The sequence below is a fragment of the Rana temporaria genome, chromosome 2 (genome assembly GCF_905171775.1).
Source record: "Rana temporaria chromosome 2, aRanTem1.1, whole genome shotgun sequence".
NCBI lineage: Eukaryota > Metazoa > Chordata > Amphibia > Anura > Ranidae > Rana > Rana temporaria.
Window position 1 is genome coordinate 209,694,394 of NC_053490.1, and position 20,869 is coordinate 209,715,262.

Below are 20,869 nucleotides of genomic sequence, written 5' to 3' on the forward strand. Positions count from 1 at the left end.
CAGTATTAACACTGATCAGATTGCCTGCCACGCTAACACAGTCCCACTGTAAGTCGCTATACAGTGCCATTACCAGTATAATGTCATAGCTTCATAAATTCCAGTATATAAACCATTGTTTGTAGACGCTAAAACTTTCACATAAACAAATTAAAATACACTTATTGTTCTTTTTTTTGTTTTTTTACCAAATTTACAGAATACATTTTGGCCTCAAGTTATGAAGAACTTAGATTTTTTCTATTTTGATTACGTATGTTTTATACAGTAACAGACAGTATAAAATACCGGAGAGGGGGGTTACAATTTTTTGGTCTTTCTGTTGTTATATTGCAAAAAAAAAAAATCCAGTGCTGATCAAATACCACCAAAAGAAAGCTCTATTTAAAGAAAGCTCTATTTGTCTGAAGAATAAAAGATAACAATTTCATTTATGTACAGTGTTGCATGACTGCGTAAATGACAGTTAAAGTAGAGCAGCGCATGAAGGGGGTAAAATATTTTGGAGCTCAGGTGGTTAATGTTTTGAAGAGAAAAATATGGTGAAATAATAGAAAGAATGTAGATATTATAACGTAGATTAGAAAACTAACCCTTTAAAGGGTTAACAATTTCAATAGCCTAGTGCAGTGGTTCTCAAACTCAGTTCTTAAGTACCTCCAACGGGCCGGGCCATGTTTTCAGGTTTTCCTTTACTTTGCACAGCTGCTTGAAATCAAAATCAATGACATGGTATTGATAAAAGCTATTTTATCTAAGGGAAGTTCCCAAAACATGGCCCGTTTGGGATACTTGAGGACTGAGGTTGAGAAACACTGGCATAGCGTACATAAATTTTTCCTTGCAAAAATAAACTCAGGATCAAGAAAAATGTAACAATATAGTTTTTCCTATAGGTGTATTCTACCAAAAATATGTTTTCAGTAACAGTTGGAGTCGAATAGCCTCTGTCACCTGCTGGTTTCCTAAATATACCTTAGAGATTGTGACCTTTCTGCCATCATTTGTGACTCTGCCTCCCACTTTGAGTTTTGGGTGTTCTTACTCACCTTGAGGTGTTCTCACATAATATAATATTTTAATATAAAATACATGAATAGTGGGCTTACCCAATAGCCAGGGTAGGTATACAGACCTGAAACGTTTACTTGAAAGATCTCACCAGTTGAGCCCCTAAAGCCGCGTACACACGATCAGTCCATCCGATGAGAACGGTCTGATGGACCGTATTCATCTGTTAACCGATGAAGCTGACTGATGGTCCGTTGCGCCTACACACCATCCGTTAAAAAAACTATCGTGTCAGAACATGGTGACGTAAAACACAACGACGTGCTGAAAAAAACGAAGTTCAATGCTTTCAAGCATGCGTCGACTTGATTCTGAGCATGCGTGGATTTTTAACTGATGGTTGTGCCTACTAACGATGGGTTTTGACCTATCGGTTAGGAATCCATCGGTTAAATTTAAAGCAAGTTGGCTTCTTTTTAACCGATGGTTAAATAACCTATGGGGCCCACACACGATCAGTTTTGACCGATGAAAACGTTGTCCTCTGTTAAACCTATCGTGTGTACGAGGCCTAATAGATGTTTAAGTAGATGTTTAACGCTCTAGTATTTATTGCTTTAAAATGTAAGCTTATTGGGTGTGTGAAGCAAGCCAGCAAACACTGACTGCTAAAAAAGACTCCTAATAAATCAGATTGCATACCATGCTAAATTAATTAATTTATTTATTGTAGTTCATTTCTGCATATGCATACTAAATAATCTAGGGAGGGAGTGATAAATTAGAGGCCAATGTTTGAACTTGCCCATGCAGAAGGTTTACAGTACAATGGTGATTTGTTGTGTCATTTATTAGCAGGAAAAAAAAAAAACTAAAACGTATGCCAGTATGATATTGGTAATTATCTAATTAAAGGAAGAGCTATTTTAGACATTGAGTTAAATTAGCTGTAGATGATTTTAGAATTTAGAACAGCTATCTATCTAATTGTTGCACTTTGTATCAAGCAGATATTAGATTAATTTCTTATGATCGCTTGCAGCAAAGAATTGCAATTTTATAAGTCTGGGAACAAATCCACTATTTCCTGCTGGTCTGCCAGTGACTAAATATCAACTTTTATATTGCATTTCAGAGACATTGGGCTATAAAATTTCTTATGCTTCTGAACATGTAAGGATATATTTATTTTATTTTTTTAAAGGTGAACTAAGGACACACAGTATTTTTCAAACTATATAACACATTTTTTGTTATTGAGGTAGTGCAAATAACAGAATGTCAGCTATTACGTTGCATTTTTCCCTATTTTATGTAGGCCTTTTGAATCCCAAAGCCTGAACAGTTTTTCAATGCTGCCACCTGCTCGGGAACCAAAGACGTCCTCACCATTATTACAAAGAAGAAGTTTAAGTCCACCTAGCCTACGCCGCAAGAAGAAAATTCGACATGCAGGTAATGCTGCTACGTTGCTAAATTACCTTAGAAATTAGATGGTGTCATGATTTCTAAATATCAACACTTTGGATGGATCACAGGCCCCGTACACACGACCGAGTTTCTCGGCAGAAATTCAGCCAGAAACTCGATGGGAGACGTATTCTGCCGAGGAAACCGGTCGTGTGTACACTTTTGGCCGAGGAAACCGACGAGGAACTCGTCGAGCCAAATAGAGAACATGTTCTCTATTTCCTCGTTAGTCAATGGGGAAACTTGGCTCGCCGAGATCCTCGGCGGCTTCACAAGGAACTCGACGAGCAAAACGATGTGTTTTGCTCGTCGAGTTTCGCGGACGTGTGTACGGGGCCTCAGAGTAGTAGGAGTCTATTGAGAAATGCTTATTAGGGGTGCCAAACAATTGAGAATTAGTGTTCACTCAAAAGGTTTGGCTTACTAAAGGCAAATGCACAATTCACTTTGCAAGTAAATTTTCCCCTGAGCTTAGTAAATGTGATGAAGTTTACTTTTGCGCAGTATACCCAGGTTTAATGACCAGGTTTAATTGAACAAGCTAAAGTTAAACGTTGATTGGCTACCATGCAAAGTGAACCATGAACCAAATTCTGAGTACTCCAGTTTTATTAAATCCCCCCGTAATATTTTTCTGGCCACTGAGTGTATATGGTGTGTTTTTCTTTCTGAAGTGACATGACTTTTTCACCGTATATGTATTTGTTTTTTACAGCAGTGGTATAATTACTATACGGTCATAAATCATGTTTAATGTAATGTGTTTTTCTTATTTGATAACACTTACAGAGCATACAAAGTCTAGTGTGCTGAGAGCCCTGAGTCACGGTGTGACACTGACAGAGAGTACAGCAGACCCGGACATGCCTCCTGAAACCAGAGAACTTTTCCTCATTAAGGACAAGAAAACTATGTCTGTCCTGAAAGGTAAATCCTATTGTGCAACTTGACCCCCTAAAACAGAAAAGCCTTTATTTAATATGTATGTCTGTGCAAAATAAAAAAAATGTGCAGTACCTCTCTTCAATGCATGCATATTTCATCTTTTTAAATACTCTACAAGTACAGAAAAATACCTGCTGATCTGCCAGAAATCCTGTGTGCACCTAACTTTCTGTTTGAGCTGATAAGACAACAAGTAATTCAGAATCTTTACACGGTATATGCAGATGAAATTAGTAACCCTGGATTTCCTGTTACACGATTGGATAACGGAAGTGCATATTCACAAATTTTATTGTAAGAAGACTTTTAACTCCTTTAGTAAATCAGCCTGAATGCTGACTGCACTAAGATCCAAAGCAGTGTTGTCAGCCCTGCCTAGTTCTCTCTTGCTAGACTTTCAGAGCACGCCCCTCCTCCTCTTTTCCATAACATCCAGGATATGCTTTGTAGTTTAAGGCCTGATTCACACCTATGCAGGTTGCAGTTTGCATTTTTCAATACATGCTTTTCATTCATTGGAGTCTATGGAACCAAAAAAAAAAGTCCCTTTCCATAAAAGGCACAGATGTGAACTACATCCATAGGAAACAATGTTAAATGGACTGTAGTGTGTTTCTGCAAAACTGAAAATGCACTAAAAATGCGTAAGTGTGAACCAGGCCCTAAAGGAGAATTGGGTATAAATGGCAAAACTGCTTGGAATTTTCAAGAGACCCAGGTGCAGAGTACCCAGAAGCAAGATGAACAGGATTTTTTCTGTACTTGCACCATCCCATATCAACCAATTAAAATTATGTTACACCAATTATTGCCATTTACACTTGTGCTGCTGTTTAATTAAACAAGCCCATTCAAGCTTCATGACACAATACAAACTGCAATGTCAGAACAGAGTTTTGTACTGTGAGTTACGGCATCCATTCTTCATGCTGATAAACATGTTATCAGCTGGTAATCACATACTGTAAGCACATGACAAATCTTCTGTTGGAAATACTGCTGCATTGATTTCTGGAGGAGATTGCCCTCCTCTGCACTCATGTGACATGCAGACATCTGCAATATTTAATTGTAAAACGGAACTTTCCTACTACCCAAGTTAGCAGTCAAATTTGAAACGCCCACCATGTGTTTGCATGTTTCCACTCACACAGCATACCTAAAAATATAAAAAATATATATTTTTACCTCTCTAGTTGTTTCTTTGGAATAGGTTTATACAAAGAATAATATAGGCAGAGTCTGTTGCTTATGCCCCGTACACACAAGCCAAATGCTGGGCAATATTGGCTGTTTTAATAAAAAAACTGGCCGGCATTTGCCCCGTATGTATGGCACCCGGTCCTACAGAAGCCAGCCATTTGGACTTCTTCTGCCAGACAAGCATGCTGGAAAACCAGCAGCTGACCAGCTCCCGATCAGGACTCTCTGCCAATGGCAAGGAAGCGCTGATCAGAGTGTTCTGGCAGGGGGAGGACTGTCCTGTGCTCTGATTTTAAACTAACTAGGCACGAACAGTAGCTGAAAAAAAACAATATACCTGTTATTTCTTTACAGCTTTAAACATTGTAGAGAGCAGCACCATGCATGAAAAACCTAAAAGAAAACCTAAAAAGTAAGTCTTGAAACTTCTTTATTTTTATTGCTTTACATTATGTCATAAATATTTTTTATAAGCATTGTTACATTATTATGTTATATTTTAGTGGTCTAGATATTTCTTCATCACGCTGGCTGAGGACACATGGGCTGGTTGCTAGGAGGCTCACTATAATGGACGCCTTGGCCCCAACAACTGTTCCACACTCTTCTAAATATATTTCAGTTCTCGACAAGCATGTTGTTTCTAAAGTGTTTGATGAGGTAAGTGCCCTTTTGTGCAAAATAACGACCATCATTTGAAAAATTTTAGAACATTGAAAGGAAATATACTAAAAATCTTTTACATTTTTTAGATATATAATAAATCAGCTGGACACAACTTATTTCATCAATAGTTTTTTTATTTTTGTTTCTATGTGTAAATTATATATAATTATATGAATGTATGTATGTATGTATGTATATGCAGTCAAATTTGCTCAGTACATGTTTAGGCTTTTGTGTTCTGCTTTGCAGTGCTGCAGAACTGTGCTTTACTGTTCCTTCTCGCAGTATAAGTCTGTGGGTTGACTATCTCACAAAAACACAGACTTCCTATGTGGCTGATATCGTTTTTCAATCATTAAAGCCAATCTGTGGGCTAAACACGAACCCCTTTCCACTCCCCTCTAGCTCATTCTGCATGTTTTTTTTACTTGCCTTGTAAAGCAAAAAGCATTTATTTAGATTCTAGATTTTCTGTCTGGTTCCCTTCCCGACCCTGATTCAAAGTGTAGAGTCATCTAATCCAGAGCTGCAGATGTGCACACACAGTCCCATCATATTGACATCACACTACTGGATTCTGAGAGGACCCCCACCGCTGGACAGCCAACAGGAACTGTACATATAAGGCAAGCAGTGACATGGACAGCCATTCTTATGGAAACAGAAGACTTGGAACTGGAGCATTTGGGCATTTTTGGATTTTTTTTTTGTCATGCCAAATGAACAGAGGAGAGGAGGGTGGGAAAAGTAGGAGGGGTATTTGTCTGGAGACAGGCTTTAACCTCCCTGGCGGTATGATTATTTCAGATTTTAGGTGCAGAAAGCGGTACAATTATTTTGCATGGAAATTTGGAGTTTTACATTGTAGGCCTGTAATTCTTAGGAGTAACTCACTTAAATCTTTCCAAACAAGAGTCTAGTAGACATCCCAGTATGATAAAGTTTGAAAACGAAATCATAAATTATAATATAATAAATAACTATAAATAATTATAACAAATAATAATGTAATTATCATAAAAATGATTCAATAATGTAATCAAATCAAAATCACTGAAATTTGCTCAGTTGCAGAATTGTCGCTGTCATTACTTTTATTGTTTGATGACGAATTTCCCCACAAATCGCTATCGCTCAATTCTGCAAGTGATTCTAATTTATTATCGCTGTTTTCTAGCTGGTCTAAAACCACTTTTGATGTAAAGGGACACTTTTTGGTTGCTATGGACAATCTCCAGTTTCCAGGCAGAAAGAACAGTTTTTATTATATAAAAGTGCATGCAGGACACTGGGCAGACCACTAGGGACAAGGGGGGTGTGTTTTTTTATTTTATACAGTACTGTAATCTATAAGATTACAGTATACTGTATGTATTGTGTGTATTTACTTTTCTTAATTTGGTGCCGATTTCCGCCCCCGTGCATCGTAACGTCGCAGGGAACGAAGTTCGACGGCACACAGGCACTGTGTGAATCAAGCGAGGACACAGCTCGATAACACAGCGGGAGGCATCGCAGGATCCAGGGACAAGGTAAGTAATTCCCTGCCTGTGGACACTACGAGGCGATCCCGAGTCTGGCTCGGGGTTACTGCTTTTGGTTTTTTTACGGGAATACCGCTGAGGGGGTTAAAAGAAAGACAAAGGAACAGATTTACTAAAACTGAAGACTGCAAAATCTGGTGTAGCTGTGCATGATAGCTTCTAACTTCACTTTGTTCAATCAAACGTTGACAATAAAACCTGGAAGCTGATTAGTTTCTTTGTAGATCTGCACCATAATTTGAACCCTACAGTTTTAGTAAATCAACCACAATGTGTCATTGAGCACCCCCTTTAGTAGCTAATCTACAAAGTTCTATGTTCAATAATTTTACTAAAATATGGAAGCTCAAGCTTGTAAAAATGTAAAGGTACTATCAGGGGCGGACTGACCATTGGGACTCTCGGGCACTGACCGAGGGCCAAATGCCACTAGGGGGCCCCATCAGGGTTGCCAGGCTCAATAAAACCAGGCACAGTATGTAAAAATCTGTGTTTTTTTTTTACATCTGTCCCTGATATGTCCGAAACCGACATGCTTTTGATATGAACTGCCTGAGATTTTAGCTGCCCCGCCTCTGCACTGCCTCCTGGCGTGGTGGCCATCTATAAGCCCGGGGGCCCCATAATCTTCTATTGCCTGGGGGCCCCATGAGTTGTCAGTCCACCCCTGGGTACTATAAAAAAATGACTTTAAAGGGGTTGTAAAGGTTTGTTTTTTATTTTCTAAATAGGTTACTTTAAGCTAGTGCATTGTTGGTTCACTTACCTTTTCCTTCGATTTCCTTTCTAAATGTTTTTTTTCTTTGTCTGAATTTCTCACTTCCTGTTTCTCCTCAGTAAGGTGTTCAGTAAGCTGTTCTAAATGACTCTCCACCGCTCGGATGATGGTAGAAAGCTTACTGAGGAGAAACAGGAAGTGAGAAATTCAAACAAACAAAAAAAAACATTTAGAAGGGAAATGGAAGGAAAAGGTCAGTGAACCAACAATGCACTAGCTTAAAGGAACCAATTTAGAAAAGAAAAGACGAACCTTTACAACCCCTTTAAGTAAATACAATAATAAGTGCTCTAGCCAAATTTGCCCAAACCCAACCATAATTCTGCCAGCCATGACAATGTTTAAATTTACTCAGTTCTGTTTCAAAGGAAAACTATGATTTTCCCACCAATTTAGGTTGGATAGAGGGATAAGAGGATTGATATTACCTTGGCATAAGAGGATTAATATTACCTTGGCATTTACAGCATACAGTAAAATTAGCATGTGACTAAATTCACTATTGTCCTAGCTTAAGTATTTTCAGCTGCTCCTCTATGTTCTTTATTGGGGGAGAGAACTATTTAGACATGGCTGATTTCTGATATTATGCCTCATCTTTTCATGATTGGCAGAGTGGAGAAACTCTCAAACTCATTCTCACTTCTTAGGCCTCGTGCACACGGAAAAGACACATAGTTTTCCTTGACGAGTTCCTTGTTAGGCCTCGTACACACGACCGAGAAACTCGACAGAATCCATCAAGAAACTTGGTGGGAGAGCTTTTTTGCCAAGGAAACGGTTGTGTGTACATTTTTCATCGAGGAAACTGTCGAGGGAACTCGACGAGGAAAAAAGAGAACAAGTTCTCTTTTTCTTTGACGGGAGTCTCAATTTCCTCGTTGTGTTCCTCGTCAGGCTGGTTTTCGACGAGAAACTCGAGCGTGTGTATGCTAAGAAACCCGCGCATGCTCAAAATAAAGTATGAGACGGGAGTAAAAGTAGCATTTGTAATGAAGATAACACATTTTTCACGCTGTAACAGACTGAAAAGTGCAAATCGTCTCTTACCAAACTTTTACTTAACATGCAGTAACATGAGATTAGCAAAAACAGCCCCAAGGGTTGTGCCAGTGGAATCGAACTTCCCCTGTATGTGTTGTACGTCACCACGTTTGAGAACGAGGAGATTTTGTCTTGATGTGTGTACGCAAAGCAAGCTTGTCGAGTTCCTCGAAAAGCCTAACAAGGAACTCGTCGAGGAAAACGATGTGTCTTTTCCGACGAGTTTCTCGGTCGTGTGTACGAGGCCTCTGGCTTGTCGAGGAACTCGACAAGCTTGCTTTGCGTACACACGGTCAAGACAAAATCTCCTCGTTCTCAAACGCTGTGATGTACAACACATACAATGGCAGGAGAAGTTCGATTTCACTGGCACAACTCTTGGGGCTGCTTTTGCTAATCTCATGTTACTGCGTGTTAAGTAAAAGTTTGGTAAGAGACGATTTGCACTTTTCAGTCTGTTACAGCGTGAAAAATGTGTTATCTCCATTACAAATGCTACTTTTACTCCCGTCTCATACTTTATTCTGAGCATGTGCGGGTTTCTTAGTATACACACGCTTGAGTTTCTCGTCGAAATAGCCCGACGAGGAACAAGACGAGGAAATTGAGACTCCCGTCGAGGAAAAAGAGAACTTGTTTTCCTCGTCGAGTTCCTCGACAGTTTCCTCGATGAAAAACGAACACACGACCGTTTTCCTCGGCAAAAAAGCTCTCCCACCAAGTTTCTTGATTAATTCTGTAGAGTTTCTCAGTCGTGTGTACGAGGCCTCACAGGTGTGTCCTAGTGTGTGAGTGTATATACCATGTACTGCATCTGGGGTTTCTTTGTGATATCGGCTCATACTTTTTTTAATTGGTTAGTTCACCTGTAACCTAATGATGGCTCATCAGAACAGTAGATAGGTGATTGTGGTGACTAGTTCCACGCGCTAATATTTGCGTGAAACGCATCTACCTCCTTGTCCATTGCTCCGTCTGTTAACCACCTGTCATATGAGCTTCTATAAAGAGTTTTTTTTGAAAGTGCAGCCATCCAGGATTAATTTGCTTTATGTCCCTAATCCTAATTATCCTTTTGTGGGAAATCGAAAACCTTGAGTGTTGTTGGGTACAATATTTTATTGATTCATATAGTATAATCACTGATTTTACTTAAAAAAACTGCTTTAAAAAAAAAAAAAATAGTACAGTAATCGTAGGAAAATATTTCATTATTTATATTTTAAAATGAGTATGTAAAAAATGGGGAGAAGTTCAATTTGTTCTGGCTATAGAGTATTAGTATGCAGAGTTGGTTGCTCTTAATTTGTCACCACTGCAGGGCAGCATAGAGCTACTTCCATTTAGCTCTTTCTTCCTCCGTTTTAAAATGACACTTTACCTAACCTAACACAGTTCTGTTCACAATGCTGGTGTTAATTTTATAAACAATTTGTCAAAAACAGCAGCTGCAATCTTTGATTGTTTATTACCCATAATTATATGTATTGAATTCATTTACTGTGCACTTGTCATTTGTAATATCAGCACAATATTTATAAAGAACATTAGTATTACTGACCCATATCAGTAATGCTAGATGCACACACAAAGAACTCCCAGTCACCATGTAATGAGAGCAATTTTTGCATGATAATCCTTGCATGTAATGGTAACAAATAGAAACAAAAAGCTTTTAAATTTTTCAAAATAATATAGCAGTGTGCTGAAAATGCCAGTTCAAGAACCAGAAGGGTACAAAAACGATGAATTTTGTTTAATAGTAAACTGAATACATTTAGCATTGCCTGCACAGCACTATATTGTCTACGTGAAACATCTGCATTGTGACTTTCTTGTCTGTAATAAAAAAAAAAAATAATAAAAAAAAATGAATACGTTTTTCCTGGTTCTCATTTACATGCAGTATAGGAAAAAAATCTCTTCTCACCTTCCTTGTCTTTACTTTATAATATACGTAACTATATTATAAGAATTACTTACCGTTTTAGAGAGCGATGTTCTCCGCCGCTTCCGGGTATGGGCTGCGGGACTGGGCGTTCCTACTTGATTGACAGGCTTCCGACGGTCGCATAAATCGCGTCACGATTTTCCGAAAGTAGCCGAACGTCGGTGCGCAGGTGCCGTATAGAGCCGCATCGACGTTCGGCTTCTTTTGGCTACTCGTGACGCGTGTATGCGACCGTCGGAAGCCTGTCAATCAAATAGGAATGCCCAGTCCCGAAGACCATACCCGGAAGCGGCGGAGAAGATCGCTCTCTAAAACGGTAAGTACTGCTTCGATTTTAAAAAAAACTACCCGATTCCCCTTGACAAAATGAGCATCAATCTAATGTTAAAAAAAATGTTTCGGGTGAACTCCCGCTTTAAGAAATCCCTTGCAACCTATACCATCTTGACATTCCAGCTATCTTGCTTTCCTCCTTTAAATGCCAACTACCACTCTTTCTGAAAATCCTCATTAATTGTAGTCACCTGCAGTGCTGGGCAAGGTCATCCAGTGCCCAGGGTGAGTATGGCATACTGTGCCACCCCCCCCTTCAGGGCTAATAGTGGCATAATGTTTGTACTGTATGTAATGTTTGGGACATTCATGTAAATAGTACCAGTGGTACATCACAGCAAACTGAAGAGTTTAAAATTGGTGTACAGATATGGGACCAATAATGTCAAATAAAAAAAAAAAAAGGTCCTCACGTTGGTATCACTGCAAGGAAAAAATTATGGTAATTTCAGTGCGCTGGTAGTGTCACTGGAAGGAAAAAAATGTCCTTGAGTCGATAATTTCAGTGCGTTGGTGGTGTCACTGGAAGGAAAAATTGTCCTTGAGTTGATAATCTCCGTGCGTTGGTGGTGTCACTGGAAGGAAATGATGTCCTTGAGTCGGTAATGTCTGTGCATTGGTGGTGTCACTGGAAGGAAATGATGTCCTTGAGTCGGTAATGTCTGTGCATTGGTGGTGTCACTGGAAGGAATAAATGTCCTTGAGTCGGTAATGTCTGTGCATTGGTGGTGTCACTGGAAGGAATAAATGTCCTTGAGTCGGTAATGTCTGTGCATTGCTGGTGTCACTGGACGGAAAAAATGTCCTTGAGTCGGTAATGTCTGTGCATTGATGGTGTCACTGTACGGAAAAAATGTCCTTGAGTCGGTAATGTCTGTGCGTTGGTGGTGTCACTGTACGGAAAAAATGTCCTTGAGTCGGTAATGTCTGTGCATTGATGGTGTCACTGTACGGAAAAAATGTCCTTGAGTTGGTAATGTCTGTGCATTGATGGTGTCACTGGACGGAAACAATTTCCTTGAGTCGGTAATGTCTGTGCGTTGGTTGTGTCACTGGAAGGAAAAAATGTCCTTGAGTCGGTAATGTCTGTGCATTGATGGTGTCACTGGAAGGAAAAAATGTCCTTGAGTCGGTAATGTCTGTGCATTGGTGGTGTCACTGGAAGGAAAACATTTCTTTGAGTCGGTAATGTCTGTGCGTTGGTGGTGTCACTGGACGGAAACAATTTCCTTGAGTCGGTAATGTCTGTGCGTTGGTTGTGTCACTGGAAAGAAAAAATGTCCTTGAGTCGGTAATGTCTGTGCGTTGGTGGTGTCACTGGAAGGAAAAAATGTCCTTGAGTCGGTAATGTCTGTGCATTGGTGGTGTCACTGGAAGGAAAAAATGTCCTTGAGTCGGTAATGTCTGTGCGTTGGTGGTGTCACTGGAAGGAAAAAATGTCCTTGAGTCGGTAATGTCTGTGCGTTGGTGGTGTCACTGGAAGGAAAAAATGTCCTTGAGTCGGTTATGTCTGTGCGTTGGTGGTGTCACTGGAAGGAAAAAATGTCCTTGAGTCGGTAATGTCTGTGCGTTGGTGGTGTCACTGGAAGGAAAAAATGTCCTTGAGTCGGTAATGTCTGTGCATTGGTGGTGTCACTGGAAGGAAAAAATTTCCTTGAGTCGGTAATGTCTGTGCATTGGTGGTGTCACTGGAAGGAAAAAATTTCCCTGAGTCGGTAATGTCTGTGCATTGGTGGTGTCACTGGACGGAAAAAATGTCCTTGAGTCGGTAATGTCTGTGCATTGATGGTGTCACTGGACGGAAAAAATTTCCTTGAGTCGGCAATGTCTGTGCATTGCTTGTGTCACTGGAAGGAAAAAATGTCCTTGAGTTGGTAATGTCTGTGCATTGGTGGTGTCACTGGAAGGAAAAAATGTCCTTGAGTTGGTAATGTCTGTGCATTGGTGGTGTCACTGGAAGGAAAAAATGTCCTTGAGTTGGTAATGTCTGTGCATTGGTGGTGTCACTGGAAGGAAAAAATGTCCTTGAGTTGGTAATGTCTGTGCATTGGTGGTGTCACTGGATGGAAAAAAATTCCTTGAGTCGGTAATGTCTGTGCATTGATGGTGTCACTGGAAAGAAAAAATGTCCTTGAGTCGGTAATGTCTGTGCATTGATGGTGTCACTGGAAAGAAAAAATGTCCTTGAGTTGGTAATGTCTGTGCATTGGTGGTGTCACTGGAAGGAAAAAATGTCCTTGAGTTGGTAATGTCTGTGCATTGGTGGTGTCACTGGATGGAAAAAAATTCCTTGAGTCGGTAATGTCTGTGCATTGATGGTGTCACTGGAAAGAAAAAATGTCCTTGAGTCGGTAATGTCTGTGCATTGATGGTGTCACTGGAAAGAAAAAATGTCCTTGAGTCGGTAATGTCTGTGCGTTGGTGGTGTCACTGGAAAGAAAAAATGTCCTTGAGTCGGTAATGTCTGTGCATTGATGGTGTCACTGGAAAGAAAAAATGTCCTTGAGTCGGTAATGTCTGTGCGTTGGTGGTGTCACTGGAAGGAAAAAATGTCCTTGAGTCGGTAATGTCTGTGCATTGCTGGTGTCACTGGACGGAAAAAATGTCCTTGAGTCGGTAATGTCTGTGCATTGGTGGTGTCACTGTAAGGAAAAAATGCTGCTTCTTTGCTGTAACTTTGAGGACTGATTGACATTTATGTCAGTGGGATGAAGTTGGGGAGGGGAGCTGGAACATGGAACTAAACAGCTCTAAAGCCTCGTACACACAATCAGACTATTTGCGGACAAAGCCTAGGACTTTTGTCCGAAGGGCGTTGGCCAGGAATTTGTCTTGCATACAAACGGCAAATAATTGTCGGCCAACAAACACGAAACAACGTGTTTTTTCAGCTTTTTAGCGCCACCCTTTGGGCAACTTCTGCTAATGTTATGTTGTGATGAAAATTGCTTCCGAGCATGCATGTTTGTACTTTGGCGCTTTGTCCGACGGACTTGTGTACACACGATCTGATAATCCCACACCACGCAATTGCTGGTGAAAATTTTGAAAGCATTACTATCTTTTATCCTATATATTTTGTCCCTGAAAAATCCGACAACTGTCCGATTGAGCATACAAATGGTTGGATGTTCCACCAATAGCCTGTCATCACACAATTCCCGTCGGAAAATCCGATTGCGTGTAAGAGGCTTTAGTGTGCATTGTGTTGCATGGTAACATGCATTGTGTTAGGACAGCCCATTTATTTAAATAGGTTGTCCAAAGCACAACAATGGGCCACAAATCCAACTTGCAGCATTCTCTGCAATGAACCCCCCTGCAAGGTGCATTTGGCGCGGCAATGCGCATTACATTCAATGAATGCCATTGTATGTAATGCACATTGCCGCACATTATTGCAACGTGATAGAATGAATGAGTCCTAAGCTTCTGCCAGCTGATTGAAAACCTTGCATTTTCTGTTTGGCTGATATGTTAACAGTTGTTTAGAAGAGTCATTGAAGTTGTTCATCTGCTTTGTTGCTAAAGGCTAATCTATAGTTCTCTACATTTAATACAGAATAGGCCTATTCACACCACAAATTCGGGCTGCATTGCTCAACGCAGACACAACCCAATGACCAGCTGAAATACATGATTTCTAATAGGCCCAGTTCACACCAATGTACTGCACTGGTGTATGCTGGGCAAAGGCGGAGCATGTTGTATTTACACACCGCATGGTGTGCAGAATTTTTTTAATGTGCTACAGTGTATGTTAAAGAAAGAAAACTAACTATTTTGTAGAACGTACTTTGCCACTTTCATTTAAAACTTTCTATTGACTATTAAGATTTATAGCATTTTGTAATATCATGGTTATTCATAAACAAAGATGATTTTTATCATTATGGTTGTTATTTTTGCTAAAAACATGTTATGCTGTAACTGCCGAATTTATTTTTCCTGACAACATTACAGCAGCCATAATCTTCCCTGCCTCCTTATTACATCCCTTTATCCATGTTAAGTTGCTATGGCAGCCCCTCATTACCATCAAGCCAGTGTGTGCTCTCAATAGCCTGATAACAAGAGTGCATTACTTGATCTGTTTCAGGAGATTAATTCATTATACCCCTCATTAGAATACTCATTGCCTTACAAGAAGCCATGTGCTGGGTGCTGGACACGGCATTTGGGTAATTCACTCACACTGTCGCACATGGAGTTTTTCAATCAGTTTTTGTAAAACTGCCAAAATCCACATTACGTACAGTATATGAACAGCAAATTAGGAAAACATCATCCAGTAAATTGAAATATTGTTATCATAGAGCTATAAACATGGTGCTGAGGGCACATCTTCCCCTGCAACCCTGAGGTGATGATAGCCAAACCTTACTTTACCGCATTTATCAATGTTGTGCTCCACTTTTGTATAGATTTTCACTTTCTCTCACATCTGTTACGCTGGTTAAGCCTACTGTTTAGAAGACATTGGAAAATAAATGGTACTTCTCTAATAAAAAGTAGAGAAGCCAATGGCTGAACAATCCCAACAAATGTGTGTGAGATGTGAGGTTTCAGTTAGATTTTACTCTAGAATTCTATAGGTTCTAGTTACTGCTTGAATTTTAAAAGGAATGTACAGTATCGTGTTTAGGTTAGTCAGTTCAGTAACTCCCATTTTCTACCCCCTTCCATATGGCTGTGTCTGAGGTTTCTAGTGGACTAGTCTAAAGCCCATGGGAAAACTGTGAGGAGAGCTTTTGGCCAGGAATCCTGGCCGTGTGTATGCTCCTCGCAGTTTTTCAGACGGGGAAAACTGTCCAAAAACCGTCAGACAAAAAAAGAGAACCAGCTCTCTTTTTTCCCGCCTTTTTTCCTATGGGAAAAACTGTGATGAAGCATACACACGGCCCAGATTCCCGACCAAAGCTCCATCGCAGTTTTCCTGTCGGGAAAACCTCTCGTGTGTAGGGGGAAAAAATGACCGAACAGGTTCTCGGCTTTCCCCTCAGGATTTCCGACGGGATCTTTTGTGGGAAGCAGATTCTGCTGTGCTCTCTTTAGGAACCAATAGTGCCTTTTGTCAATTTAGTGCTAAGAGCACAATCTGTAAGAAATTGTTATTTGAAATACAATTTAGAATGCGTATATGTGTATGTAAATATAGGTCATATGTTTTTTCTTGTGAGAAAAAATATATAGGGTATATGTTAGAGCTGCATGATTCTGGCTAAAATGAGAATCACGATTTTTTTACTTAGAAGATAGATCACGATTCTCGCGACATAACATCATCTTTCACATTAAAACAAAAAAAAAATTGCTAACTTTTCTATTTCGTTTTATAAAATTGCGTTTAAAAAGACCACTGGGCAAATACAGTGTGACAGAAATATTGCAGCAATGGCCATTTTATTCCCTAGGGTCTTTGCTAAAATATATATATAATGTCTGGGGGTTCCAAATAATTTTCTAGCAAAAAATATTGATTTTTAACTTAAGAAATATGTCAGAAAAAGATTTAGACTTTAAGTGGTTAAACTTTTAGTTTATCCCTTTGATCCAAGAAGTAAGTTAGTTACAATGTTTTCTGTTGAAAATTTTGCAGACTGCCCGATATGTTTTTTGACACCTGAGTGAGTAGATAAGTCTCTCCACTTGTTAAATGAAAGAATCGTCAAACTCTGCAATAGACATCGTCAGGGGGGTTGAATCGAGATCACGAATTTTTAACGATTAATTGTGCAGCTCTAGTATATGTATATACTATATACTAATATATATATATATATATATATATATATATATATATACTCACCTGCCACTTTATTAGGTACACCTGTTCCATTGCTTGGTAACAGAAATTGCTAATCAGCCAATAACATGGCAGTAACTCAATGCATTTAGGCGCCTAGACGTGGTGAAGACAACTTGCTGAAGTTCAAGCAGAGCATCAAAATGGGGAAGAAAGGGTATTCAAGTAACTCTGAACGTGGCATGGTTGTTGGTGCCAGGCAGGCTGGTCTGAGTATTTCAAAAACTGCTGTTCTACTGGAATTTCCTGCCACAACCATCTCCAGGGTTCACAGAATGGTTCGAAAAGGAGAAAATATCCAGTGAGAGGCAGCTGTGTGGATGAAAATGCCTTGTTGATGTCAGAGATCATATGAGAATGGGCAGACTGGTTTGAGATAATAGAAAGGAAACAGTAACTCAAATGATCACTTGTTACACCCAAACTATGCAGAATACCATTTCTAAATGCACAACATTTGTATATGGTACGGGTTTCTTTTTTCTTTGGTTTGTTGCTGAAAGATTCCTTTAAAATACTTTTTTTTCCTTTTTTTTTTAGGGGTTGGCATTTTTGGCTTTTCATCCTTTTGGGTTATTATTTTTATTTTATGTTGGTAGGGCTTTTTTTTCCCCAATAATTTTTATTGACGTTTTTTGCAATACAGAGTAAAGATCATGGCATTGTTATTTAACAGTGTATAGTTTTCTTAGTCAATAAAAACATATGTTTCAAGCAGGAATAGTTTACCTCCTACCCTATTGAGGCATGGCCTAAATTTTCTGATATAGTGGTGGCCTTTTTTTAAATGTAGGATGCTCAAATTGCATCATTCCCTTGTTCCTGACCATCTGTTCTATGAGATGCCTGTTGCATGAGCCATCTGCTGCACAGTGTGCATCTACAGCACCTTATATTATATCAGTCATTTACCACATAGTCTTATCCCCATAATAAAAATAAAAGTTAGGCATATGTCAGTTAGGACTGTTTTACTGCTATCCTTACACTGCTTCATCATCTATAGTCTCTCAATCCTTGAGTTAAAACACCTGCCTGTGCCCGTGTCTCTAGTACATATCAGTCTAGTCTAGACTCTGACTAATTTTTCTTCTGTTCTATCATCTACAGTTTGTTAATTTCTAATAAGTGTTTGATAGAAATTAGTCAGTGGCAGGATGGTTTTACTTCAGCAAGAACAGGGCAAACTCAGCAAACTGCTAGACAATTGGTTGGTCAAGCAAGCCAAAACTCCACAGCGAAATAGTTGCACTCAATATTATGTAACACTATCTAATAATACATAAACAACTGTATATAAATCAGTCCAAAATGTCCCATAGATCACTGGCACAATTAACAAATATGCTGCAGGGAATTGAAGGACAGCAGAAGAGGGGCATACATCCTATCAAGCCTTAACTAATTTTTTTTCCAGACATACACTTTAAATTTAACATATACACAGTGCTTTTCTTCTCAGAGAATAGGGGAACCCCCCCCCCCACTTTGTGTCTTTGCCTCCTACCCACCTCCGAGCACTGACTCTTGGTCCTTCCCCCCCCCCCACCCACCTCTGAGCACCGACTCTTGATTCCACCCCCTACCCAGCTCCCACTAGGGCCCCTTTTCAAGAATAAAGAGCCAAGTATCATTTTGTAATACTATGTAATTTGTATATAATTTGGTAATAACTAGAATTGCAATACAAATAGATCCCCCACAGCCAGCAGCAAAAGACCCATCCCCAGCAATAATAGACCCCCAGCAGCAAAAAAAAATCTCCCAGCAGCCAACATCAATAGACTCTCCAGCAACTGTAGATACCTTCCTAAACAGTAGACCCCCTTCCAGGAACAATTGACCCCCAGTAAAAAAAGATTCTCCACCAGCAAAAATAGATCACCTTCAGCAACAATAGACACCCCATCAGCCAGCATCAGTAGACCCTCCATCACACCCCAGTACCCCTTGCCATTGTATACAGTACAATTAGTTGCCATATTTTCTGCCAAAGGTCAGACCTAAGACTAAGACCTCGTACACACGATAGGATCGCCAGAGGAGAACGGTCTGAAGGACCGATTTCATCAGTCCAAACCGATCGTGTGTAGGCCCCATAGGTTATTTATCCTTCGGTCAAAAAAATAAGAACTTGCTTTAAAATTTAACCGATGGACGCCTAACCGATAGGTCAAAACCGATCGTTAGTATGCAAAAGCATCGGTTAAAAATCCACGCATGCTCAGAATCAAGTCGACGCATGCTTGGAAGCATTGAACTTCGTTTTTTTCAGCACGTCGTTGTGTTTTACGTCACCGCGTTCTGACACGATCGGTTAATCGGTGTGTAGGTGCGACGGACCATCAGTCAGCTTCATCGGTTAACCGATGAGAACGGTTCGGACTGATCGTGTGTACGAGGCCTAAGGCCTCATAGAAGAGAAACACGCTATAGAATTTTGGTTGTTTTTTGCACAAACACTGCAGTAGTACTACTAAGAGAAGCTGTATACTTGACTAGTGCCCAGATTAGCCGAATTTGTTGTCAGTTTTAAAACTGTGTATTACACTTTGAAAGAAGCCTGTGGATTAAAAGCACAGCATTTAAGAAAATTCCTGGTCATTTTTACAGAACTACATCACTCGATTTGTAAGGTAAACCAGATGCTGTACAATTAAATGCTGCATGCAGTTAGTGGGGTATGCACTATAATGCATACATTGCATACCTGTGGTCACACATATAATTAAAAATCCCTAAAATAATGCATTTTGAAAAAAATTACGGCCAGGATAACTATATCTGCCTTATTGCTGGCAGTAGTGCCTCTTGTGTGACTGAGTTCTACTTTATATACTAATATTTGATGCTAAACAATTGCAGATTTAACATTTGTGTATTCTGTTGCTATATACATGTGAACAACCATGTTTTACATGCTTATGTGTCTTCCAGCATTGCACCACACAGTTAGATATACAAACTTACGGTGAGGCCAGTTGGATAATAGTGACAGTGTAAAATGTTACTGAATGTTTTATATAGCATTTTAATTGCCAGCTCTGTGGACTTGTCTCATGGAAATTAAACAGACATATTTCACTGTAAAAATAGCTATGCATATATAATATGTTGGGTAAACCATGAATTAAATCACAAATCTTTTAATGGTAATGCATGTTAATTGTTTCAGGTATTCCCCTTGGCTCATGTAAGTGGAAACAAGAAACTTATCACATTAATTAATCCCCAAGCTGTGAATCTCTCAGAGTACAAGGAGAAAATTGAGCAGGCAATTAAGTCATACGAAAGGTACATTTTGCTTCTTAAGTATTCTTTTTACTAGACAATGCAACACAACAACTGGGATTCATTTACACAATTTCTTTCAGGTTCCCTTCCTCAGAAGTCAAACACAGTTTAGCTAACTTGTTTAATAGGGCTAAGAGGAGTGTGTAAAGTGGACTAATACATTACGATTATTGAGGATTCAGTTTCCTATGGATAACTGTACTTTGCACATCATCACTGCACAGTGTAGACAGCAACATGTCTACAGACCAGGACTGAGCACAAGGAGCACATATGTGCCACATACCTGTTTGATTCTATGGGGCTGATTTAAAAAAAGCAAATAGGCTGTTTACTTGGCCAGGGAATTTACCTTTAGCTTAGTGAATTGGGTGAATTTCCGTTGACTTCCTTCGCTCAATAATGTGCAAGTAAATGTACTGTTTTAAATTTTTCTTGCATGTAATTTTTACCACATTCCCTTAGCTAAGGAAACAATTCCTTTACAAAGTTAACAGCCTATTTGCTTTAAGTAAATCAACCCATATGCCAGTAACCATTATTGTTTATTTCTTTATTGTATTACCCTCATTTGATTACTAAATAAATTGACCATAGACTGCTAGAATATTCATACTTTGCACAGGTTTTCGGTAAGACTTGCCCATCCCTAATGCCACCCATAGACGATTCAATCTTCTCTCCTTCCACCTGTGATATAAGGAAAGAAAGTTGCTTGATTTCCAAATCAACACAGTCAGTGTTGATGGTTAAATCCCTCCTGCAGCGCTATCGTATTCTGCCAGCCAGGAGCCTTCCCGGCTGGAAGAACACAATGATTACCA

The 20,869-nt window shown here is 39.5% G+C and overlaps 1 protein-coding gene across 1 annotated transcript in view; it reads left to right on the forward strand.

The window, feature by feature from the left end:
* Window positions 1-20,869, forward strand: part of VWA3B (von Willebrand factor A domain containing 3B) — a 220,667-nt gene that overhangs the window by 62,647 nt on the left and 137,151 nt on the right. Inside the window, exons 16-20 of the mRNA XM_040336327.1 lie at window positions 2,330-2,466; window positions 3,271-3,408; window positions 4,984-5,041; window positions 5,133-5,289; window positions 19,927-20,045. Of these exons, the coding sequence (XP_040192261.1) occupies window positions 2,330-2,466; window positions 3,271-3,408; window positions 4,984-5,041; window positions 5,133-5,289; window positions 19,927-20,045 (609 nt within the window). The remainder of the gene's footprint in view (window positions 1-2,329; window positions 2,467-3,270; window positions 3,409-4,983; window positions 5,042-5,132; window positions 5,290-19,926; window positions 20,046-20,869) is intronic.